Here is a 27,348-nt window from a genome sequence, read left to right as displayed (position 1 = left end):
ATGAAATTTTCCAAATTAAAGCTATCACTCAGTACACCAATCTTAGCTTTACACATAATCTTAATAACAAGCATGTATTGCCCTACTTCCTCAGTCAATCCCTCACAACCTATTTTTCCTGGTACATTACTCTAGTGCTACATCAATACTGTGTTGAGTGTATTCGGAAAACAGCGACTGAGATGTGAGGAGCCCATCATGTAAATTATTATACAGACTAAGCAAGTAAGGAGATGGTCTAGTAATAAGTATCCTGGGATAGTATAGTCAAACATGACTATTGCTGACATTCATGATAATGTTTGGTATGCACACATTCTATTTGATATCAGATGTGCTAGTTCAGATCCATATTCCCTTTCCTCAAGAATTCCTATGCCAGAAAATGTACTACTGAGTCCAAAAATGTATCATTTTGCTAATACAAATTGTCTCCAAGTATTACTTTAATGTTAAATAACTAATTAAATTCAAAAGGACTTAACTGTTCAATTCTGCATACTGGCTTCTCCTGAATGATCCTGACATGCATTGGAAGAACAGGTCACAGAAGTCTGACCTACACGTTTAGACACTGAAGTGTGGTTAGAGTAATGAACATAGGCTTGGTGGCTGAGCATTCTCAAAAATCTGCGGAATACTTAAAACAGAGGATGAAAAATGTCGGTTTGTGGTATTTTTGTAAAATTTAGATCTACAGTTTAAAAATGACTAGACTTTGGCCCTGACCTGGTATTTGATGAAAAATTTTTCTTAAATTCAAATTGACCTCAGGCTGGTTGAACACACACATATGGGATATGTGATATAAACCTCAAAGTCCTCAACACGGAGGGAGTGAACTATTGCAGTGCCTCCCAAGGACTAGAAAATACTGATCCTTGACCAAAATAAATAAAGTTGGGGGGATGTGGTCAACCGATTGAATATACAACAACTGCTGTAGACTTTATTGAAGATTCACCATAATTAGTATTAAACATCTGAACTATTCTACTCCAATGGCCTACTTGTTTGATCCTAATTGTATTGCCAAACTATATGTGGCTATATGATGTATGGCGGGACATGCTCAGGGAACTATAGTGATGGGACTTTGTTGCACTGAGGCATTTTTTGCTTGTTCCCTGAGAAAGAGAGTTATCTGTGTTGTCCTGCAGAAATTGTAAAATCTAGATTTGACATCCCTGCCTGGTCCAAGGCATTCTTCTTCCATCAACACCATTCTGTGGTCCATAACTCTATATGTGACCTTCCCCAGCATTGTGTCATTGAACCTGGGACGGTTTCTCTCTTCTTCGAGTTCTTAAAATCTATTAGAAGCTCTACCCTGAAATGATACAGCCCATAGTTCAATCAAGTCTTCCAGTGTTTTTCCTAGTTTGACTTCAATTATTCATCAGTACCTGAGGGAACAGTTTCAATCCACTAAATTAATCTTCTCTCTATTTTTTTTTCTCTAATCCAGTGTTAATGGCAAATGTCCCTTTACATTTACCATGGACTTGCTCTGTCAATATCACCTGTCCTATGAAATTCAATACCATGGAATTTCATTACATAAAATGTTTGCTTTATGTTAATTCAGCTACATATTTCACTTTCACACTTGCTCTCATAATTTAAGATAATGTAAATTTGTATCCCGGATGTGCAGGCTACATACACAAAACTATTTACACCATACTATATGGAAGATTTAAAGACTTTTCCAGAGTATTTGTAATGATATATAATTTTCATTTTAGGCATTGAATTTACAAACAGCCCACTATATATAGGAAATGTGCAACACTTCTTATGTTGTACGGCTATAATTTCCAAACAACAAACAAGAAACCAATTCTTAATTGGAGAAGTGACCGTTATTAGAAAATCTGAACAGCTTATGAGTTATCTCTCATTAATTTTTATATTGACAGAAAATGTCCATGTAAATTTCATATGTCTCAACCACATAAGGAGTAGAATATTAACTCTTGAAATTTTTATGTTGGATTTTAATGATTTGGTAACCCAATATGTTAATCTCCTGAAAAACATGCTGATCTTTTAAAAACTTGATTGGATAGTGTGTTTCGTAGTTGGCAGATCATACAGATTTTTTAAAAATTTCAGATGAATATTTTTATCTATGTCACATTTTCCTACTAAGAAAATGTTAATTTTTAGAGTAATCTTTAATCTAAAGTTCTTTACCAGAGCTGTGAAATTATCAGTTTGTTTTATACATTTTCTTGATTATGCATTTCTAAAGACTAAGTTCTAGCATACTAAACAATTCATAATATAGAGTTCCAATTAGCTTTGCATTCAACATTAAACTCACAATTTTTCATTGAAATATAAATGAAATTTTAGATTCATGTTAAACTTCACTTTTAAAGTCCTCAGTGTCTAAGGGAAAAATTCCAAAAGCAATGTTCTTTTTTAAAAAGAGAAAAAGAAAGACATTCTCACCTATCTAATTAACATATATTCCAATTATTCACTGATATGTTTACCAGTGATATACTAGGTCTGAAAGTATTATGTATTAGTATCATCATAAGTACTTATATAACTCTAACCCAAAGAGAAATATATATTTCATCATGCACACAACTGACCATGGGTTATATATCCAAAACTTAAAGAAGCTAACCATGTTTCTTTTTTCCAAAAATAAAATGCAAGCCCTTATGCTTAAAATAATTTCCATTAATGGCAACCTGCTAGGTATTTTACCAAATTAAGATTTACAAACAACAAAAGAAATCAGCTTTTTCCCTTGAGCATATTGTCAAGGCTGCCACTGATACAAATGCCATAATATGTTATAGTTGCCAGTCAATATTTCATAATCTGAAGTTACATGGGTTAAAAAAAGAATATGATAGCAAAGAACAGTTAAAAAACTGGGGTTTGGGGGTACATTTTATTAAAGACACAACATTTATAGTAGACAAATTATGTTGCCTATTTGTTCAAACAATTAATCATTAGAATAATTAAAGAATTATTTAATTAAGAAACTGAAGAGATCACATATTCTTCAAAGTATAAAACAAGTCACAATTTGAAGAGAGGTTATCTGGACAAATTAAAATTTACAAAGTAAAGCTCTATAGATAAAGTGTCAGAAGCATGAATTCACAGAAAAGACAGAAATGAATAATTTGACATATTATTCCAACACACAAAAAATTGGCAATCCAGCTCAAAAATTAGCATTAGCAATGTCTACAGCAGAAGAGTCAAGAGAATAAGCTGCTAAAATATGCTCCACTTAAAAGTTTTATTCAACATACTTGCTTTCACTTGTTTTTCACTTGCAGCTGTTAATGATAAGAAAGAAGATCTATGTTAAACATACTTGTGTTTTTATAAAATAACTTTAAGGTTATTTTAGTTGCTTATAAGACTGTGTGTATAATCTTAAGGACCAAAAGGAAAAAACAAAAACAACAACAATAACAACAAAACAACAAAAAAGCAAATCTTAGTAAGAGAATACATAGCACTACAATGTCTTTGACATACTCTAAAAATACTCATTAACCACAGATTTTTGTTTTTGTTTTCTGGGGGACTGCTATTTATACATCTTCCAACATAGAAGGATCATTCGTGACTCATTTATTAGTTTTCCATTTTAAGTTTGCAAAGAATCTGATTGCTCTTATATTCAGGAAAATACATTTTTCTCAAATTCTATAAAACAAAATGAGAATAAATAAAGAAATAATATGGCAGATTATCCAATGGTTTAAATTTTAAAAATACAACTAATTACTGCATAATATGGAAGATTATCCAATGGTTTAAATTTTAAAAATACAACTAATTACTGCTAAGTGGCTACACTGTAATCACACCCTGAAATGAACAGATGATTTGAAGCAATTTTAAGTTATGGTATTGTGTCATGTTCAATATGAGACCTGGTATTTAGCTATGAAGATCCTTAAAATTAGTTATACCAAAAGTCATTTGATATGCCCCTCCATATTTTAAAATGTGTCTCTATTTGAGCTTTTTGCATATGTACATAAGTATAAATGTGTGTTACAGAGCACTAATGGGAATGCATTCTTGAACAAATAGGCTGTTCTCTATAAATAGATAAACCATTCTTTACCAAAGGTTAAATGGTAGGGCTGTTAATGTGAGATGGTGAAATGTGCCATTACTTCATCTTGTAAATTATGTATTTGGAAGTCATTCAATTTTTAAATTTTAAAAACTGGGATTATTCTACTTAATGTCCTTCTTTCACTTCATACATTGTTATCAAGTGCCCTCTGTGTGTTTGGAATCACAATAGGCATTCTGAAAATAAAGAGATAAAAATAGGCTCTATCCTCTAATTAAGAACTGTTAAAAGTGTAAAAAAGAAGAGAGTATAATTTTAACAGTATATTAAATGCTATTGTAAAGGTAAGGAAATGATGCTATAGAATTGGTTGGAGAGATACCTAAGCAGATTGGGGTTATTGCAGTAGTTTTAACAAACTGGGAAGAAGAAAACATGTGGCTTTAAACTTGTGATTTGCTATGGTTGTGGCTAGGACAGTCCTATGGTGTAGCAGCTCTATTTGCATTGTTATGTACAAGTGGCAAATATTATTTCCACTTAAATACAATGAAACGGAAGGAATTACTACAGGACATTATATGAAGCTGACTACCTGCAACATGTGCATACAAACACAAGCACACACCAGCCCAAATACCCTCCCCTAACAAAAAAACCTCCTGGTTCTTTGGGTGACATTTCTTCATGCAAACTCAACATGAAAAAAAAAAAAAGAAGAAGGAAAGAAAGAAAAAAAGGAAAAAAACCAGAAATAAATAAAAAAGAAAGAAATAGAGGTCACTAGAAAACATCAAAAATTTTCATTCAAATGACTTACTGAGCAGGTAAAATAAGAAAATGATTTGGTGTCTATAGTAACTGCACTTTCAGTATTTGTTGATTGGTTGGTTTGTCTCATTGTTTGATTCTCAGTTCAATTTTTTCCTATTAGATTACAAATATATTGAGAGTAAATCCATCTTTCTTTTTAAGACAAATCCCCAAGTGCTCAAGAAATGCTACTAAGTAACATTATGCATGAGGGAAGAATATTTCCTGGAAGTGAATATTTCACATTTGAAAAGCAAAGCGATATTAGATGCATTCACAGGAAGTGTTTTGCTCATGTTTTATTTTGTTCTTTGTATTTTTTTTACACCAAACAAAAAAATTCTGCTTCTCAAAGATTGCACACAGGAGTCCACTAGGGATATTATGAAGTTGCAGTTTCTTATTCAGTAGGACTAGGTGGGGCATTCATTTTCTTAATGAGTCTACATTCCTACCTCAGCATCAGATGCTGCTGGCTCACAGGCCTCACACTGAGTAGCAAGGGTGCAGCGTGTTATCAGGCTTTTACTTTGTAAAACTGGCTTGATGTTATGTTTGTGTCAAGAGCTTGAAAGAAAGGCTGAGATTTCCTGACCTCTACTGCCTCAGACCAACCTTTACACATAGTCTGAGGCTACCTGTTGGTAGAGAGAGTCCACTTCACCAGAGTAACTCACCTGAAGGTTCCTTCTTTGGTGACTTTGCTATATCAAGCAAGAAAAGAAAAAAAAATCAATATTTTATGCCATTCATTTATAATTTATCATAAAGTTGCAAATTAAATAATATCATAAAATTTTTTAAAATAGAATACTTTAAAGAAATTACCTGGTTCTGCATGTTTTTCTTTCTTTTCCTGTTCTGAAACATATTTTATTATTGTTATTATCATGGTCATTATTATTACAATTTATTATTAATACAATTATTATTAGTAGTAGTACAATTATGATTACAATTATTACAATTCTGTGAATCACATGTTAATTGTTTTAACATAAGCAAACACACATGCTGATGCTGGATTGCAGTAACTAATAAATACCTTGAAGAGAGTGTAATTTCTCTTGGGAGTTCCCTCAAAGAGTAGCATCAAAATATTCTTGATATTTACAGGAATTCTAACTTTACATAAATAATAAACCAGAAACATAAAAAATCTATAAAAATGGAGAAAAATAAATTTATTATCATTTTAGATCTACATGAAATAAATCTGGAATGAAAAGTAAGCTCAAAAGATAGCTATTATGGCTGTTTAAAAATAATTCTCAGAAAAAAATGAAGATGGACAGATTTCATATTTACTCTTCCCTAAATATATTCTTATATTGAAGAGATATTAATTTAGCTAAGAAAAATATTCTCTTGGGATATATTTAAGACACTAAAATAAGCTAAGAAGCAAAGGAGAAAGCAAAACATACTTGCCTGGTTTGAGGGAGAAATACAAATGCTCCTTATAGAGTTCTCAGCTAACATTTATTTTTAAGAACCTTCTTTAGTCAATATTGTTTGACACAAGCATTATTCTAGACTCAAGAGGCATTAAGAGCATAAAGAGAAAGCCAACAGAATGGAAGAAGATCTTTGCCACCTGCTCCTTAAGTAGGACATTAATATCCAGAACATACAAAAAACTCAAAAAACTTAACACCAAAACCACACAAACAAATAACCTAAACAATGTGGACAAAGGAACTGAACAGACATTTCTCAAATAATGAAATACAAATGCTCAACAAATATTTATTTTTAAAGTTCAATATCTCTAGAAAATAGGGCTACACAAATCAAAACTACACTGAGATTTTATCTCACTCCAGTCAGAATGGCAACTATCAAGAATATAAATAATCATAAATGCTGGTGAGAATGTGGGGAAAAAATTACACTCAGCTGTTGATAGTGGGACTGCAGAGTAATGTGACACTCTGAAAAGCAGTGTGAAGATTGCTCAAAAAACTAGCAATAACGTAGCTATCCCACTCCTCAGTATATAACCAAAAAATTTAAAACCAGCATCTAATATTGATGCAGGCTCATCAATATTTATAGCAGCACAATTCACAATAGCCAATCAAAACAAACTTCATGCTCTTCAACAGATGAATGAATAAAGAAAATGTTGTCCAACTACACAATGGAGTATTACTCAGCCATAAAGAAAACTGAAATTATGGCATGTGTGGGTAAATGAATGGAACTGGAGACTATCATACTAAGTGAAATAAGCCAGTCCCCAAAAGTCAAAGGTCAAATGTTCTCTCTAATATGCAGAAATAAATCCAAAAGGGTGAGGAAGATGTAAAGAAAGAGAGAAAAAAAAGAGTGGGAATTTCATCAAAACAGAGGAAAGATCAGTAGAATAAACAAAGGGGATAGAGGGGGAGGAAGTAGAGAGGGGTAAAGGGAAGAACCATGGAATGAAACTGACTCCATTTCACATGTGCATACATGAATATAGCACAGTGAATCCTAACATCAAGTATATCCACAAGACACTAATTTAAAAAAAAAAAAAAGAAAAGAAAAAAACTACCAGTACAGTGAAATATCAGTAGAGTAGTAAGACTGGAGCAGGAGAAGGGAGGCAGGTGGGGAAGTGCTAGGGACTGAATTAGAGCAAATTATATTCCATAGTTGTGTGATTATATCAAACTGTATCCTAATGTTTTAGGTAATTAAAAAGATTCAATAAAAATTAATACAAAAAGAAGAAAGAAGACAACACTCTACAAGAGGACAATATGGTTTTTCACAATATCAACATTCTGAAAGGAATAACAAACTGGAAATCTATAGGGCAGCAATGCCTTGGAGAAGCCCACAGTGCTGGGTCCTGTGTGGTGGCAGTTCGACAGGACAGTACGATAGCAGATTCTTGGATTTATGACATTTCCTTGATTTGTGTTCCATTCCTTTTCTATAATGGGTTAAGTTAATAATAAATTATATACGTCCTCAAAAGATAGAGGAAGCTAACATTTACAATATACAGTGTACTAATTTTACATGAAGTGCAAGCACTAATTTTATGGGAAATGTAATCATCCACATTCTATTCTTATTTATTTTGACTAGGTAAGCATGTCAAATTAATTTAAAAGAAAGTTTTCAAGAAATTCTATTAGATACTATCTGATACTTTAAAGGAAAAGGTTAGAGAAATTCCTTAAAGTTTCATTTATGGAATAAAATTTGAAAACTGGAAGCTGTTCATGCTGAAAGAATTCTATGAATTGTATTTTAGAAACACTTGGGTCACAGAAACCTGTATGGTGATGGCACAATCTACCAACCTTCAATTCCACTCATCAGGCATATCATTGTGCAGGGGTAAAGAGCAACTTGCACACTCTAAGACCATGCACAGGCAGCAGAACAAACAAAAGAGCTTGCTTGAGCAAGGGTTGCAGGCTAAGCAGAAGGAGTATAGGTGACTGAGCAAAAATCCAACATAACAAAAATATTACCAAGTGTCTGGCAAATTAAATGTATTGTTTAACTGCTGAATGAAAGATTGAACTATATGACATTTGTAAAGTAATTAAAACAAACAAAAAAGAAATTACTGGATGCAGGACATCAAAATCAAGCACCAGCTACATATGAAATTTAAAGTTAAAGAAAAAAAGACTGCACTAGAATATTAGAAAGTCATCACATAATAATATACTGTGCTAATTGGGATGATATGTAAGAAAACACATGCAGAAATTTTTACGATATATGATATTACATAGAATATTTATTGAATAATTATGTATTATTTAATAATTATTATTAATATAATGATAAATATAAACAATTTTACCATTAAATTCTACAGGGACTGCCAAATAAGGCCCCTAATTGATCATTTGAGTTATTTCTTTTTATTTTGAAAAAATTATAGATTACAGGAATTTATAAAATATACAAAACTTACAAAATGAAGTATATGTGAATCCTTCGCCCTGTTTTTATACTTAAAATAGGTCTAAACTTAAAGAACATGACTTAGAAAATAAACTTTTTTTTCTTTATTTTTTTTAATTATTATTGGTCTTTCAAAATATTACATAGTTCTTAATACATCATATTACACGGTTTGATTCAAGTGGGTTATGAACTCCCACTTTTACCCCGTATACAGATTGCTGAATCACATCAGTTACCCCTCCATTGATTGACCTATTGCCTTTCTAGTGTCTGATGTATTCTGCTGTCTGTCCTATTCTCCACTATCCCCCCTCCCCTCCCCTCCCCTCCCCTTTTCTCTCTCTACCCCTTCTACTGTAAATCCTTTCTTCCATTTGTATTATCTTGTCTTACCCCTCCTTTCCTCTTATATGACATTTTGTATAACCCTGAGGATCGCCTTCCATTTCCATGTGATTCCCTTTCTCACTCCCTTTCCCTCCCACCTCTCATCCCTGTTTAATGTAAATCTTCTTCTCAAGCTCTTCGTCCCTACCCTGTCCTTGTTTACTCCCCTTATATCAAAGGAGTCATTTGGTATTTGTTTTTTAAAGATTGACAAGCTTCACTTAGCATAATCTGCTCTAATGCTATCCATTTCCCTCCAAATTCTATGATTTTGTCATTTTTTAATGCAGAGTAATACTCCATAGTGTATGAATGCCACATTTTTTAATCCATTCATCTATTGAAGGGCATCTAGGCTGGTTCCACAGTCTTGCTATCATGAATTGAGCTGCTATGAACATCGATGTAGCAGTGTCCCTGTAGCATGCTCTTATTAGGTCTTTAGGGAATAGACCGAGAAGGGGAATAGCTGGGTCAAATGGTGGTTCCATTCCCAGCTTTCCAAGAAATCTCCATACTGCTTTCCAAATTGGCTGCACCAGTTTGCAGTCCCACCAGCAATGAACAAGAGTGCCCTTTTCCCTGCATCCTCTCCAGCACTTATTGTTGTTTGACTTCCTAATGGCTGCCAATCTTACTGGAGTGAGATGGTATCTTAGGGTGGTTTTGATTTGCATTTCTCTGACTGCCACATCAATAGACTTAAAAATAAGAACCATATGATCATCTCGATAGATGCAGAAAAATCATTCGACAAAGTACAGCATCCCTTTATGTTCAAAACTCTAGAAAAATTAGGGATAACTGGATCATACCTCAACATTGTAAAAGCAATCTATGATAAGCCACAGGCCAGCATCATTCTGAATGGAGAAAAATTGAAGGCATTCCCTCTAAGATCTGGTACAAGACAGGGATGCCCTCTCTCACCACTTCTGTTCAACATAGTCCTCGAAACACTGGCCAGAGCAATTAGGCAGACGAAAGAAATTAAAGGCATAAAAATAGGAAAAGAGGAACTTAAATTATCACTATTTGCAGATGATATGATTCTATACCTAGCAGACCCAAAAGGGTCTACAAAGAAGCTATTAGAGCTAATAAATGAATTCAGCAAAGTGGCAGGATATAAGATCAACACGCATAAATCAAAGGCATTCCTGTATATCAGCGACAAATCCTCTGAAACGGAAATGAGGACAACTACTCCATTCACAATATCCCCCCCAAAAATAAAATACTTGGGAATCAACCTAACAAAAGAGGTGAAAGATTTATACAATGAAAATTACAGAACCCTAAAGAAAGATATTGAAGAAGACCTTAGAAGATGGAAAAATATACCCTGCTCATGGATAGGCAGAACTAACATCATCAAAATGGCGATATTAGCAAAAGTTCTCTATAAGTTCAATGCAATGCCAATCAAAATCCCAACAGCATATCTTGTAGAAATTGATAAAAGAATCATGAAATTCATATGGAATAATAAAAGACCCAGAATAGCAAAAACAATGCTAAGCAGGAAGTGTGAATCAGGCGGTATAGCGATACCAGACTTCAAACTATACTACAGAGCAATAGTAACAAAAACAGCATGGTACTGGTACCAAAACAGGCGGGTGGACCAATGGTACAGAATAGAGGACACAGTAACCAATCCACAAAACTACAACTATCTTATATTTGATAAAGGGGCTAAAAGCATGCAATGGAGGAAGGATAGCATCTTCAACAAATGGTGCTGGGAAAACTGGAAATCCATTTGCATCAAAATGAACCTGAATCCCTATCTCTCGCCATGCACAAAAGTTAACTCAAAATGGATCAAGGAGCTTGATATTAAATCAGAGACACGACATCTGATAGAAGAAAAAGTTGGTTATGATCTACATGCTGTGGGATCGGGCTCCAAATTCCTCAATAGGACACCCATAGCGCAAGAGTTAACAACTAGAATCAACAAATGGGACTTACTCAAACTAAAAAGTTTTTTCTCAGCAAAAGAAACAATAAGAGAGATAAACAGGGAGCCTACATCCTGGGAACAAATCTTTACTCCACACACTTCAGATAGAGCCCTAATAACCAGAATATACAAAGAACTCAAAAAATTAGACAATAAGATAACAAATAACCCAATCAATAAATGGGCCAAGGACCTCAATAGACACTTCTCAGAGGAGGACATACAATCAATCTATAAATACATAGAAAATAAATTTTTAATTCAAAAGAAATTAAATTAAATTTAAATTTAATTAAAAAGAAAAGTGGAAACAGAATATAAGGCTAGAATACAACATCAAATGCAGCAATTTTGAAAATAAATCCAAATCAAATTCAAACGCATAATAATAGCAATAGCAAAAGCAAGTCTAAATGACAAATCAGAACAAACAAGTTAATTTGGAAAAAAATTCATAGCTGTTTTGAAGAAAACAATTTATTCTGCTAATGATTTCCCAAGTCACATCTGTGGAACTTCTCAAGGAGGGTATGGGTTGTGCTATAAATGAAGGCCTGAAAAGTCATGTTTATTTATTAAATACATCAACGCCCTGAAGATTGCCAAGGAGCTGCCATGTGTCTGCAGGACATTTTAAATCATATAAACTGCAATAAAGTGAAGGCCTTAAGGATATATATATATATATATATATACATTTTTAAAATCTCCAGTTGTCCTCCATTTTCCTGTTTGTGGAGTAGATTCTGTATCCCTGTGCCAGAACTCATCAGCAGCTGTGTACACTCATAAATCTGATGCTGAACAAACACACACTTCTCCATAGATAAATTGCTCCCTCTGGCTGGGTTGTAGCATAATTTCATGATTCCTCCTACAGGACATTTTAGAGCTCTTTCATGACATTGAATGTCTCAGAGTCCTAACTTTATAGGGCTAAAACATACATAAGCATTTTTTTTAAATGGTGTATACTTTAAAGCTAATGTTTTTAATACCAGTGGGACCTTAAGAACTATATAGTCCTGGAATGGTGCTAATTTTTAATAGCTAATTGAGTAGGGTGAATTTTATTTTTTAATTTTGATTTGTTAAATATCTCCTATTTTCTTCAGAGGAGAATACATGTTTGCAAAAGACACAACCTCAAGGCATTGAGCTTTACTGAATAGTTACCAAATTTAATGGTGTGTCAAAGTAGCATTGAACTATGCCTAAGATATGGATGCCAAGCCATGTTATTACACAGAGTTCATAGTGCCTATAGGGAGAAAATCCCATCACAGACAAAATGTAATATATTGTTTACACATGTCAAATATTTATGTATTACAAGAAGAAAGACAATAGGGATTAGGTCATAAAACTAACCTGGAAACCAACTTCTAGTCAGTATTTTCTAAGAACCGAGAACTGACAAAATTATAAGGTCTAAATTTACACACACTTTAAGACCATTTGGGTTAATGCAACATGTTTATATTTTCTGTAACAAAACTGTGGATAGTGTTATTAAGTGTTTGCCAGAGTTGGGAAAAAAAAAAAAAGGTTATAAAAAAGCTGGCTATGCTTTCCAGGTCACTCTGACCCTGCAGGCCATGTATTCTTCATTCTGACAAAAAATAAAATAAAATAAAAAGAAAGAAAGAAAGAAAAAGCCAGAAACAAAACAAAACAAAACAGTTCACATGCATAAAACATAGAACAAGTACATTCAAGATTGCAAGTTTAAATACACCAGCAATCCAGTTTATAGCAGTAGAAAGAAACAGCACACACCACACGCAAATAGACTTTGCATGCATTTTCTTACTTTTTCCCTTCAACTGCTCTGTTGAAAGAAATATAAACAGAAAAACATTAGTCTTAAAAGCATTAAAGATAAAACTTACTACTATCACATTTCTTAGACCACATATTTTCCACAGTCTCCCAAATATTTCCCCTTGAATTTTACAATGAGTGTTGCTCTGAGATATTGTCAATTATCATAAGAAGTGCCATAATTTGATTGAAAAACATTATTTGAAAATTATTATAATGTTTAATCATTTTAAATTATTTACACCTGGCAGTCTTCTTAAATAAATACACATGGACAAACTTAAAAAAAAATGTGTAGATAAATACTTTGTACCAATGAACAAATGTGAAAAAGTCCAAAAGATGCAAGTATATACTTGCCAAATGAGTTATGATTTCATTCCATTTATAATCCATGCTGATGTGTTGAAAATTAACTAAATGTATACTTTCTCATCAAATGAGTGTTTGATACTTTACATTGTTTTATTTGTAAAGCAAAATTTGAGAACAATAACTGTCAAAAGTAAATATATGCAGGATTTAATTTTTTAATACTACTGAATATTTCTCATGGCAGTGTTAATAGAAAAGATTTGAATTCTTTCTTTTCTCTCTCTCTCTCTCTCTCTCTCTCTCTCTCTCTCCCTCTGTCCCTCCCTCTCTCTCTCTCCCCCCTTCCCATTTTCTATTTCATAAGTTTTTTTTTCAATATTGATTCTTTAAGAAAAAAGCTACTTTAGGGTTCATAAAATAAAAGACAGGGAAAGAAATGTATATACTACCTTCTGTAGGCTTTTTTGTTTTCTTTGAATCTGAAAATATAAAGATAAGTTATTGATAAAAGAGATTAGAGAAATCAACAACTTGAATAGCTCACATCAAAAGCGACATCAACAGTGAAATCATTTGCACTAAAATGGATTGACTGCATGCAATGTTTCTAAAATATGAAGCTTAAAGAGAAACTACCATGTTTTCAAAAGAATGAGCACTGAAGTAAGGCAGGGAGGTGAGAAACCTTTTAAAGCAAAAAATACAGAAAAAATAAAAGAAAATACCTACATATAATTTATATATGTATATATGAATATTAAATAGTAAACTCTGAGTAGTAGAACAGTATAAGGATTTGTGTTGTATCATCATTAAAAAAATTCAGAAATATATATATTTCTATGAGAGCATAGCCTGTTTTCTTTTTTCCCAACACATGCAAACACCTAATTAATAACAGAATCCACAGTTTTGTAACAAAAAATATTACCATGGTGCATTAACCCAAATGGTCTTAAAGTGTGTATAAATTTAGTCCTTATAATTTTGTTAGTTCTCAGTTCTTAGAAAATACTGAGTAAAAGTTAGTTTCCAGATTAATTTACATATATATTAGTGTGTGTGTGTGTGTGTGTGTGTGTGTGTGTATAAGTCCAGGTAAACTGCATTGTACACTCTTAGAATAGTCATACACTTCCAGCACAGCATCCCACTCTAATGGAAAAGAAATAGGGTCATATTGCATGTGGGCTACTTAGGAACACATTAATTTATAATTGCTGTATAGTAATGTGTATTCTGTGGTCAACAGACATCTATTTTGCTTTTTATACAAGGACATTCAGCCTAGATCTGAGGAATTTATTATTTTCTATTATTTAGACCATAAACTCTATGTTCCTTTTACTTTAAAATAAAAGCACAAGGATTTCTGTATCTTGTTTATTTGGGAATAAAAACAACTTAGTTTATTTTTTATTTTATTTTTTGCAGAGAACTTTTAGAACTTTTCCTATTTTGTCATTTCTTATATGCCTTCATAACCTAATTTTGAGATACTCTAATACTGAAATTAGAACAATGATGATGACCAAAGATTGAAACATGCTAAAGAAGAACAGATTCTTTGCTACCTGACAATTATCTGGCTTAGAACCTGTAACAATGGACACTCCTTGTTTGCAAGTTAAGGGACCTGTGTTCCTTATAGTGATGTGGCGGTATCCGTGATCCACTTCCATAATAAAGCTCTGGACCTGATATGTTTGGAGATGACAATACACTTCTGTTTATTCACAAAAATCAGTTAGATGGCCAGTAAAGTTGTTCTATGAAAACAAAAATGATAACCAAAAATTCTAGAAACACTGTGGGAAAGTGACAACCCATTTCGATAACTTTACCAAGTTAAAAAATACTTTGGAAAAGCAATCTCAGAAAGAATCCAGGCTGTTATAAAAATTAGTATGCTTTTGAATGTGGTAATTCCATTTCTAGAAACCCAAAGAAAAAATGCAAAATTATAAATACACTTATAGGAATATTTTTTTTCCATGAAATAAATTTATACCTCTAAATAAAGAGAATATTAAACAGTAAACTCTGAGTCGTAGGAGAACTGTGGAAGGATTTGTGTTGTACCATATATTTTAAAAAAATCAGTCATTAAAATGATGATTTTGCTAACTATGTCACAATATGGGAAAATATTAGCTAAATAACTTTATGCTGACATGGAGTTGTAATGGAAAACTCAACACAATATATGTATCTATAGAACATTTTTATTTTCAATCCAATTTCCTTCTCCTTAAAAATGAGAATCAAGAATCAATAACATATTGAATTAGATATCAATTGTACCAAAATAAAATAATATAAAACATAATAGGAAGTCCAGAGTCAGGTGAATTGTGGTACACATTAAGATGAAATAAAACATTTCATGAAATAGAAATGTGAAAAAATAGCAATCTTCTGTAAGGATATCTAACCAAACTGGTCTTTCAGAAGTTCAATATATTGACTTTAAGACTGGAAAGGTACAGTTAAATGTCATCATAAAGATCTGTCTTTCAGATTGGAGTCAATAGCTCAAAGGACTTATATAAGAAATGAATCTGGGCAACTGAAAAACTAGAGTACTTAGAATTCAAAGATCACATACTGACCCTGAAAGGCTATCAGTACAAGCTGTTTAATATCCATGCTATTAAACTTCATTATGCCCTCTCAACATTTGTTGCTGAAATGGCTTAATCAATATAAAGGTTTACTTGGTTAATATAATTTCCTATAAACCATCTGCCCAATAATTGGAGCATCAGCCTTTTTTTTTTTAATTGGGAACACTGAGATCCCCAACACCTATGCTTTAAAACACAGTGATGTGTTGGAAGTCTTTTCAGTTCATCACTCATCTTTAGCAACACATGAGGTATGATCTATTATGTTTTTAGTGAGGACAGAGGAAATGAAGTACCAATTTATCTCAAGGGAAAAATGAACTCTCTGGTAGTCCACTCTTGCTGGGAATAAAGAACACTGTCTCCCTTATGGAATCTGTTGGATTAACATCTTTCTTCTTACAATACCATACATTTTGCTTTATTTTTCCACACAATTCCTCTTCATATCTCAATTTTGAATCCCTAGGACTTGGGGTAATGCTCATATGCATTCAACTCTACTTTTGCTAGTGTCAGTAAACAATCAATCTCATCTGGTTTGTTCTTAGTAGAGTTCTGTCTCCCACATGTTAAAGCAGAATTCTTAGCATTCCAGCCCCTAGGAATTCATCAATTAAAATGAGATTAAATGAATGAGATTTACCTAGATCTGTTCATCTAGCCCAAGTAGTAGCACATGATCATACACACATAAAACAAACAGTCAATAGTTAGTTATGATTTCCCAAACTTAAAAAAGTAACTTATAGTGATGACGATTATGATGATGTTGGAAATATATTTGTTATACAATATTTGCCCCGATGTGAGAAAATTGGTTATTCATATTTTATATTTCTTGTGACTATTATGTATGTGTTAAGTACTAGATATTACTGATTCATTCACAGAATATATATGTGTTGAACAATGTGAAAACTAAGAAACTGTGTTAGTCCCTGCAGAGGATAAAAGTGAATTGGACAGATCCTCTTATCAAAAGTCAGAAGTTAGCTAGAGTAAAAGGAAAAGGATTGCAAGTAACATGAAGTACAAAGTGGCAAGAAATAAGCTCCATGGAGCATTATACAAGACTGAAAGTATTTTTAACTGAGAGGACCAGAGTTCTTAAAAGACAGAGGAGTAATCATGAACTTCCCCCCAAAAAGCTGCATATTTCATAGAAAGAAAAAAAAGGGGGGGTAAACTCTGTTAGGATAACAGCAAAACTTTCATATGTAAAATGGAGAGCAGTTTTGTGGAATAGAGTACATAAAGGAAGAATGTGGGTAAGAATAAGAGCAACATTTCCACACAATTAAAGGTTTAAACTACAACTAATGAATTTGAACAGGATGCCTTGTGTTCCCCTGGAACACAGGAGCATGGGAGTCTTGTGAGGAGAAAGGAGGCCATTTCCTATGTGCCTCCAAATTTCTCCTGGGAGACTGTAAAAATAATTTCTCATCACCTCCAAGCTTTCTTCCTAGACCCACTTGGAATAAAGCTGTAGACCACAGAATCATGGCTGGAGCCTGGAACTGCCTCCTCAGCAAAGAAGTGATCCTAATTTGTGTTGCATTGCAACCTCCTCCCATTTGTTTTTGCTTCACCCTTTCTGGAGTGTGGAAGAAGGGCCATAAAGAGCTGTCACTTTTAGCTTCTCTTACTTTTGATGTCCATGAACGTAATAAGTTACCTCAATCTCAAAAGGGTTCCTGGCATCTTTACTACTGGATTTATTCAGGCATTGGCCTCGAGCTTGCCTTGATGTGTGCTTGACAGGAGGTTAGAAAAGGCAAGTCAGAAACAGAATATGGAAATTTAATTGCAGATTAAGGCCTGTAGAGTATGTTCTGTGATTATGGTGGAGTCACTCAATATTTTAAATAGTTAAGAATATAAAAAGTGTAATGAATACAGTTGAATATTTTGGAGAGAGATAATAATATAAGCAAGATAATTATTTCTATTGAAGAATCTCAAACATTTTCATCTCAGTACTCCTTTAAACTGTTAATAGTTACTAAAGATACAAATAGTTCTTTTTGCATTCATTGATGTTTATAATTTTTAAAATGAAAGCTAAGAAAAAATTTTAAATTTTATGTATTATTTACTCATTTTTTAAATATTATAAACCTGATATATGTTAATATAAACAACATATTCTATAACAAATATATTTCCAATACATAAAACGGTGAAATAATTGACTTCTGTGATTCTTGTTAATGTCTGGCTTAATTTAAAGGCAGCTAGATTTGCATATCTGCTTGGGATTTAGTCTGTTGCACTAATATACACCACCAAGCCACTGGAAAATTATAGTGCACACTCATGTGAGAATGTGAGAGAAAAAGGCAGATGGTAATTTCATATTTCTTTTAAAAAATAGTTTTGACATTGAAGAACTATGGGAAGGGTATTAGGAACCCCCTTGAAGTCATTGACCAGTTTAAAAAAAAAAAAAAAAAAAAAAAAAAAAAAACATCTGACTTTGGGAGATCATTTCCCTGGCAAATATGAGCTGTTAGTAAAACTCATTGAAGTCACAAATGGCAATGTGAAGTCCCAACTGGAAAACTAGAGCCTGTTTTGTAATGAAAATCAGTTTTTCTAATTATTTAAGGAAGGATTAAACCAAAGAGAATTTAGTCAAACTGAAAATTATAAAAGACTAAATTTGAGGAGCAAAGGAAAAGCTGGGGTTAAAACTGACATTCAGAATTTAATTTTGGTGTCTACAAGGAGAGTGTTTCCTTGTAGACAGGTCTCAGACAAGGAAGCTTTTGAGTTTCCACTGGCAAAGTTCTGCCCAAATTCTTCCAAATATGGCATATAGATTATGGACAATTTATTTAAAAGGTGAAATGACATATATAAGCCAGAAAAAATAGAGGCATAAGAATGGGGGCAGGGGAAAACCAAACACAAATCTTAAAAGTTGTGAAACTGTAGTTTCCTAAAACGTTGACTTGGATACCAATGAAAAAATAACCATTCATATTACTCCTTTACTTAAATCAAATGAAACTTGTTTCTTTCTTTCTAAGAGGGACGACTGGAAGGATAACTAGCAATTCTATACAAAACTGTGCCAGGAACTCACAATGTCTTTATTCTTTAAAAATTCCCTATCTATTCATCAAAGTATTCATAATATATAGTATCATTTGCCAACATACATTTAAAAGATAGCAAAGGGAACCCATATTGATTTCAATCTCTTGATGAGAAACATTAAAATCTCCTAGCAGTCATTGTTATAATACTTCAGCTTTGTTTTCTCTGAACAAATAACCAACTAAAATATTTTCTCTTTCTCATGCATATTAGCTTTAAGCTTCTTGTATAACAGAAGCAGAATGTGACTCAAACTGTTAGGATCATGGAAAATTCTGATGATATTAAATAGAAAATATAACCCTTGTTTTTTATGTTTTTAGATCATATGGACATGTATCCACATTCTATTTTTATTAATAAAATGGAGTTAGATTAATAAACAGTGGTGAAAATACGTATAGTTTTGTCAAGATGTGAATTACAAACATCCCTCTAAAAAGGACAGCAGTGGTGTGGTCAGCCTTAATGTTTAATGCAGGACCAAGTTTATACAATTTTCTTCCTGCCTACAAGCATCTGGCCTCTTTTTTCTTAAATTTTTCACTTTGGAAACCTTGTAATTGCAAACTCTCTGTCCTTTCGAGATATAAATTTGCTACAACCCAGAAATGTCTTTTACAAGAACCAGAAAGCCATCTTTTTTTGGAATATAATTATAGAAAAGATAGCATCCCTATCTCTCAGTCTTTTGGAAAGGTAGGAGCCTAACTTTGATAGGTCCAGTTAGAAGGCACATATGGCCTCATTTCATTGATCACCCCCAACTCTTTATTGTCCAGTACTTTGATGCTAGCTCACTCCAGCATTTAAAAACTCTCAGGCGTTTAGCTTCAGTGGAATTAAGTTCAATCTCCTTCCTCTGTTAATAGACTTGACCCCTATTGCAGTAGTCTTGGATAAAGTCTTTCTTGTCCATTTAATTCCTTATAGTGCAATTTTCCTTTGCCAACAAGATATATTTTACTCCATGTCATGCCACCCCCCAAAAAAACTGAATTTATTTGCAGTGGATGACTATAACTTATTTGCAGCTTAATAGAGCAAAGTAACATCAGTTACTTATTTGTGTCAGAGATGCAAGGAGTTAATATAGGAGAACGGGGTCCATAATTTACAAATTTCTAAAAATTGATAAAACTGCCAACAGAGTAGGAGGTTTGGGATTTGCAGAAGCTGTTTTATCTTGAGAAAGCTACACTAAAATTACATTTAAAGAAATAGTTCATCCTTTTGTGTGAGGTGAGATAGAAAGAGAACATTCATGCAAAATGTATGCAAATAATGGATCCAGTTATCTGAAGGGAATATGGTAAGGAGAGCAGTAAAAGCACAACTCTGAATATTGGTAAATTGTACTTACAAAAGGCAGAGTGAGATTTTACATAAAACATACCTTCTTTCTTTTCATCCTTTTTAGCTGCTGCTGAAATAATGGAAAGAAAATAGCATTTAAACATCTTAAATAATAATTCCTTAGAACACTTCTAAGACTATAAGAATCTATCTCATGTATTCATAAGTTCAGTGATCACCTTTGTACCCATTAATCTATCAAAGTCTGTCATAAGAATATAACCTTAAGTATTAATTCATGTGAAGATTCAAATTCAGAAATAAGCATATAGCAAAAACAATAAAAATAAATTGAATTATAGTGACAGGAAACCCAATTTGTAAAACATGTTTACTATAAGTTAATTTTAGATTCTATATTACTAATATGAGAACAATAATTACTCCTAGAAGTTCATAAAACATAGACTATGACTGAGTGTCTCAAACAAATGGAGATGATATTTTACAAATTATTTATATCTAGCTTTTGAAAAATTATTTATCAGTATGCAATCTACATTTGTATTTATAATAAGAGTATATTAAATGTCTCATTTCATGAAGGGAGAATGAATATTCCACTCTGCTTTTTAGCAAATTTATGCTGTTATCTATACAGAGAAAGGGGCACAGAACACTTTAATCACTTTTGAATTCTGGCTTCCTCTGTGGTGGCATTCGTCCAATCCTAGATCATGAATCTAATTCTGGGTAAAGGTTTTAGTTTATGGTTATTACTAGAAGGATTTGGGGGAGGTGCTCTATAAGCTTGAAATTTTTATTAGCAAGATGGACCTTGTTCTGTTCAAAGGAAATTCAGAAACAAATGCAATTGAGAGAAGTCTCAGGGCACATTATTGAATCTGAGATTGAGCACACCTCAGCAGGGTCATGACACCTGACTAGACAGAAGGGTGAAGATCACTTAGGACCAGCATTCAGGACTCCTTTGGACATTTATTCTATGCTGCTACAGTTGCCTAGTCATCTTTGGTGCCTTTTCTCAGTTATTCGTCACAATAGCCTTGTAACAAAGGCAACCTAGAGCAAGAACTCAAGCCTCAGAGAAGTAAAATGATTTGTTAATGATTGCCTATAGAATAAGTACCAGAAGAGGGTCCCAAATTCAGGAACAAGATAGGAAGGAAATATAGTATATTTTAATTTATTATAGGTCTTTCTATTTCCTAAATATTACTGAAATGCTACAAATTTTGTAGTTAAAAAGTGCATTTACAGATTGATTTCAATTTGTACCTTTTGTTTTTTGTTTTTAATACACTTTTAACTGATAATATAAATGCAATAAAGAATCCTAGTTAGATATTTTAAGTTAAACTATTAAAATATTGGTCTATTCCAATGATATTATGAGGATAGTAATGAAGACAACTAAAATGAATTAAAAGATATGGACACTGCCTGATAGATTTCAAAGCTATAGGGCATAATTAAAGCAAGTCCTGTGGCTTTGACTCAATAATTTTGTTATTCTTTGCCCAAAAAAAAGAGTTTCCCTTAAGACTTAATAATTTTCAAAATCACCCAAGTATACATTTTTATTCTAAAATTCACATAAATTTTCATATTTTGCCTAATGTTTGTACAACAGGGAAAAGAAGTGAAACAGTATTTATTGTTCTTTCAGATACTGTGCAGGAAGGGTTTTGCTTTGCTTTACTGCTGAATAATCTCACAATATTTCCCATCATTTAAGACATATTCTTTCCAAAATAATTTGGATTACATGTTAGGAGGGTAGGATTCTTTAAAGAAAGACACAATAAAACAACTCACAATTATTTACGAACAGTTGCTACAATCTATCCAGGTGTCGTTGAAGGCGCTCTAGCTAGTAAGCCCTGAAGCTTAAGCTTTCTCATCAACCATAAATCTACTTCTGAAAACCAATCCCTTGATCAAAAAGATGGCTGAAAATGCAAATAACTTTCCAGTGTTTTTAATCCTATGAATTCTGCAGAGAAGAAAATCCCTAAATCTGAAATTCATTCAAGAATTTGCAGAATCTTCTTCAGCAACATAGAAATACTGTAGTTTCTGACATAATTCATGAAAAACAATCTATACATACCCGTGTGCAGTTTAAGGCATGCAATATATACACATTGTCCTTTTTGCTATTCTTATATTCTTTGACAGCTTCAGTTTCAACTTTACAATTAAAATGGAAAAGAGTTTATTGAAGGAGTTTGACTTATCAAAACTGACACTGACTTCTAGTGTTTCCCTGGGTCTTTATAAGATGGATGGCTTTTATTCATTGCCATCTGGAAGACCACAGAATCTGTCAAGCTGGATTCCATGCCCAGTAGCTAATCAAAGCCAAGAAGGTGAGATCCAACTGTTTCCATTATGGATTTGAGACTTGTGTTCCATGTGTCCAACCACCAGTCCTCAGTTCAGCCTGTGATTCTAATCCACTTAACTGCATTATGTGGTTGGATGACTCCTAAATTTACTGAGTAGACATGGTTCTCAATAATAGGGCTCTTGGTTTTCATATTCTAAGGAGACTTGCATGACTAACATTTCAATTTGTTTTCTCTTTCTGCCTTCTTTCTGTAATATATCACAGATAATTAATGTTTGCTTTAGCAATACATAAGAAGGTAATTGGTGAAACTATATGAACTCAAAGTGATAGCCCCATCTTTTAAACTGAGTTCCATTAGGGCATCTGTCCTTTCTCTGGCAGTTTAACCTCAAAAATTGTGTACCTAGTCATTTGACATAAATGATAAAGGCATACATAAATACTTCCCTTATTCCTCTTTCCTTTCTGATTTGGGTCTATGTTCTATTTCTTCAACACATTTTATTATGTAATATCTATGAACCCAGATTCTAATTGGCTACCAAAAGATCACTATCTGGATTACTCACTATCTGTTCAAGATTAAACTGCCAAAAAGCAAATCACCTTTTTCTTCTCAATGAGTTTCTTTTCCTGGGACTTATGTATGATAATGACCATTATTCTTTTCACCTAGACTCTAAATCTCAGTATAATTTTAACTCTCTTCTTTTTTTCAACCCATATATTCTATCAAATATTATTTCTTCAAAGTGATCTTTATATCTACACTTTTTTCTCCCATCACTGCCACACTCTTAGTTTGGGTCTATTATTAAGACATTATTCTCTTATAACAACACACTTGAATATTATCTCTCACTATTTCTTTTTAATTAAGCCATCTACCCACTTGCAGTTCTTTTTCTCATTCAGTCCAATTCCCTGTCATGATCCAGACTCATGTCAAGTCATTCGTAGTCCATGAGGAATTCCTCAACTTCCTATTCTTACTGAAAATCATTTTGTTTTAGTCATATAACATTTAAGACTCCACAATTCATTTCAGCACTATATGACATTCTATTTATGTTGATACTTAAATTTATTTTATCTTCAAATAATAATCTCCTAAATTATAAAAATATTTATATCACAGACTCCTCAGTGCTTCAAAATTTGTTAAAATAATTTTAAAACATACTTCCAAAGAAATTATGCTGAATATTAATAATTATAAATGCCTACATGCATCTATTTTTGTAAATATAGATTTTAAATTCTTTTTAACAGTAAAAATAAATAAATGAGCATATGTAATCAATCTAGCTTTCTATCACACTAAAGCATCATTGTTAATTTTATCCCTTCCAGTATACTACCTACCTGTCTGCTAAGACATTACTGTCAATTCTGCTTAAGTTATTTGTATAAGTTCTCTGTACACATAGGGTACTTGAAATTATTTCTAGATTTCTGGACATAATTAAATTTTATATCTGTAATATTATAAAATATGTGTAAGGAAGTTCTAAAGAGATTCTGCAGTGACACAAATGATAGTTATTCCTACTTTCATGATTTCTTATTTCTGTGAGCACACATACAAGTGACCAATTCTCACCTTGTTCTCTGTGGTTAATCAACTTTCATCTAATGTCCTTTTAAAGATAGTTCTAACAAGACTTTAAGATTCTAGGTTATATCCACTCATCAAAAAATCCTTTATTCAAAAAGAAAAAAAAATCAGAGGTTGTCTTGTCCAATGTATTTTGAATGTTGAAATGAAGAGTCTATAGCCTCAAGTTTAAACCTGAAACAAATTGCCAAATATCTTTTCAATTTCCTCCTCTTGAACTCCTCTAATATGAGGCTGAAGTAAAACTAAATTCCTGCCCTAAGTTATAGTTCCACATGTATAAAACATTCTTCCAAAGTTTTTGTTAAAACACAAAGAGCCTAAGGTCATTGTATTTTTTAATGAGAAAATAATATTTACAGCATGAATCTTTTAAGTGATAGTCATTTGCTTGAGAAATTTACTTCAAGCTGCATTTTCATGTGCACTTGCTGTTTTTCTATCTTCCATAATATTTGTTGCTTTTCCTGTCAGAACTTTCCTAAGGAAGACTCAGTTTTATTGAAACAATAATCAACATGAAAACTAAAAACAGGTCTCATAGCTTTTAACCATTCTAACATATATTGCTCATAAGCAATATTTGGTCAGATGCAATACACCCAAAGGTATATCATGTGATATCTTATGCTAATGAGCCTGCTACAAGGGGCTTCTACCCCAAAACAATTATACCACTGTCAAAATGAATGTCTCTTATTGCTCAATATTATATAATCTGGCAGAAAAGAGAGGATGCAGATCTGCTCCAATGCAAATTTTACCTTTTGTTTTCTAAAAATGGTTTCTGAAGTTTTCATAGATGACAATAGCTGAACACTTGTCCCCTTACCTTGTGATTTTGTCAAAATACTCATGGTTTGAGAGTAAATAACTTTTGGTGTCTCAAAAATATTACTAAGTGATAAAACTGATTTTCATAGATGGCTCATCTAAAATAGGGCAACTAACTTTATTAGTCATATCTGGAATCCAGTTTCTGCAGTTTGAGTATTTATGGGACAATATTAATTTAATAATATTGTGACTGATTTTTCTAATATGACAAATTATAAGGTATGACCAAACACTTGGGAAAATGTACATCATTTTATATATAAATCTATATCTTTTTAATCTATCTAACTATGGCTTACTCATGGAAAAATATTGTATGTAAGGATCAATGACTGAAACTTGGAGCCAAGATACTAATTCTTGGTTCTTTTAGCAGTTGCTCTGAATATTTGGCATTATACTCCCAGTAATGCTTGCTCTAGTTACTAAGTAAACACTTGCTATATGTATCTTCATGCAACTACATAATGCTTTCTATAATAACCCAGCAGATGGTGCTATTCTGCAATAAACAGCCTTGGCTTTTGTCAATAAAGTGCTATGGACTTAAGAAAATAACAAGAAAAAGCAATAGATTTTTTTTAAGTGTTTAATTGCTTACCTTGTGCTGCAACTTTTACAGTCCCTTGTTTGGTTTCAGAAGCTTTTTCTGGCTCTTAGAAAGAAAAAGAAAAATAAATAAATTACCCTGAAGTGCTGTTTCAAAAAATGTATTAAAAAGAACAATAAAGGTGAGAAATTACAAAATAAGAAAAGATTGGTTTTGGCATTCATAATTTTTGTTTACAAGTAAAGATAGTGGAATTACAGAGAATGGATCTTATTGAAACAAACAAACAAAAGTGACTGAAAGAAATTAGAACATACAATAAAGATGCCCAAAAATGTTTTACTCATTGTTCACTGACCATAGAACATCATGCACCTGAATTTAAAAATCTCAGGATTCTTCATGAATTATTTCTTTATTAATCAATTCTTTCAAATGAATGGAACACTTGGATACAAAGTGGCTCATTGAAAGTCCCTGATGACTAGTACAGGAATGAAGCCCAGACAACCAATTTCAAGCTGAAGCCTTTAACTTGGAGATGACATCCCCATATTGCTGTGGTGTCCATCACTATCAGCATGGCCCTGGGCAACAATGCATATTGTAAGAGACTGAAGTAGCTTCATTTTTAATCTTTCTTCCTCTTTGGTCTTAGGTTTTGTTGCTATTGTTCTTTTTCCCCTTTTGTTCAGAATTTTTTGTCTTAAAAGAAACAAGGTAAGAAAAATTCATGTTCACCGTAAATATTTTTAGATAGAATAAAAAAAGAGAAATGAATACTTCAAAAAGCAAAGACATTTAATATCTTAATATGGTTCATGATTCTCTTTACTAAGTTTTCAATAATGGAATTATTCTATAATATGGGAGAGCATATTTGGCCATTTGCTAGACGTTAAATATGGGAGTTGATAAACACATAAGTACATTCAATCTTTCACTTGATATCAGCTTATTTGAATTTGCAATACTAGTTAGAGTTGTAAGATAACAAGATTGCATCAGAATAATTGGGAAAATAATTATAAGTTAAAATTGCATGCTTTTTGTCCAAACAAAAGAAGTTTAATTATTCATATTTACCCTTTGCTGGAGAGATAATAATTAATTTATATCATAATGATATTATGAAAATTCTAATAGTTCATTTTGTCTTTATATAAAAGAAATAACACATCAGAATACATCAGACACTAGAAAGGCAATATGTCAATCAATGGAAGGGAAACTGATGTGATACAGCAATTTGTATACGGGGTAAAAGGGGGAGTTCATAATCCACGTGAATCAAACCGTGTAATATGATGTATTAAGAACTATGTAATGTTATGAACGACCAATAAAAAAAAAAAGAAATAACATTTGATTTATATATGATCTTATTTTTATATTTATTGCTTTAGACAAAATATATCTTGCCAAAATTAAATTCAGTTTACCTAAAAATCTATTTATGATTGATTTTTATTTTTTTCTGGAGGAAAATTTTGTGACAAATAGCATGCTAGTAATATCTCTGTCCATTCCAGAAGACATGATCCCAGTTAGTAGTCAGGATTTCCATTTAGATATTGAATTGTTAATTTAGTTCTATGTATTACTCTTAACCTACACCTATATAACTA

General features: G+C 32.4%; 1 protein-coding gene across 7 annotated transcripts in view; it reads right to left on the bottom strand.

Annotated features, from left to right (window-relative positions):
* The window catches only part of Trdn (triadin), a 367,236-nt gene that overhangs the window by 133,044 nt on the left and 206,844 nt on the right, over positions 1–27,348 (bottom strand). For 5 of the 7 annotated variants that reach the window (XM_077801927.1, XM_077801929.1, XM_077801930.1 and 2 more), the window contains 7 exons: positions 25,772–25,825; positions 20,439–20,468; positions 13,757–13,786; positions 12,982–12,999; positions 5,717–5,749; positions 5,566–5,592; positions 3,291–3,317 (listed from right to left, as the gene is read on the bottom strand). In XM_077801927.1, coding sequence (XP_077658053.1) covers positions 3,291–3,317; positions 5,566–5,592; positions 5,717–5,749; positions 12,982–12,999; positions 13,757–13,786; positions 20,439–20,468; positions 25,772–25,825 — 219 coding nt within the window. The remainder of the gene's footprint in view (positions 1–3,290; positions 3,318–5,565; positions 5,593–5,716; positions 5,750–12,981; positions 13,000–13,756; positions 13,787–20,438; positions 20,469–25,771; positions 25,826–27,348) is intronic. The other 2 variants (XM_077801928.1, XM_077801934.1) reach the window with 1 other exon arrangement.

The sequence above is a fragment of the Urocitellus parryii genome, chromosome 8 (assembly GCF_045843805.1).
Source record: "Urocitellus parryii isolate mUroPar1 chromosome 8, mUroPar1.hap1, whole genome shotgun sequence".
Classification (NCBI taxonomy): domain Eukaryota; kingdom Metazoa; phylum Chordata; class Mammalia; order Rodentia; family Sciuridae; genus Urocitellus; species Urocitellus parryii.
This window is presented reverse-complemented; position numbering and strand designations above follow the sequence as displayed.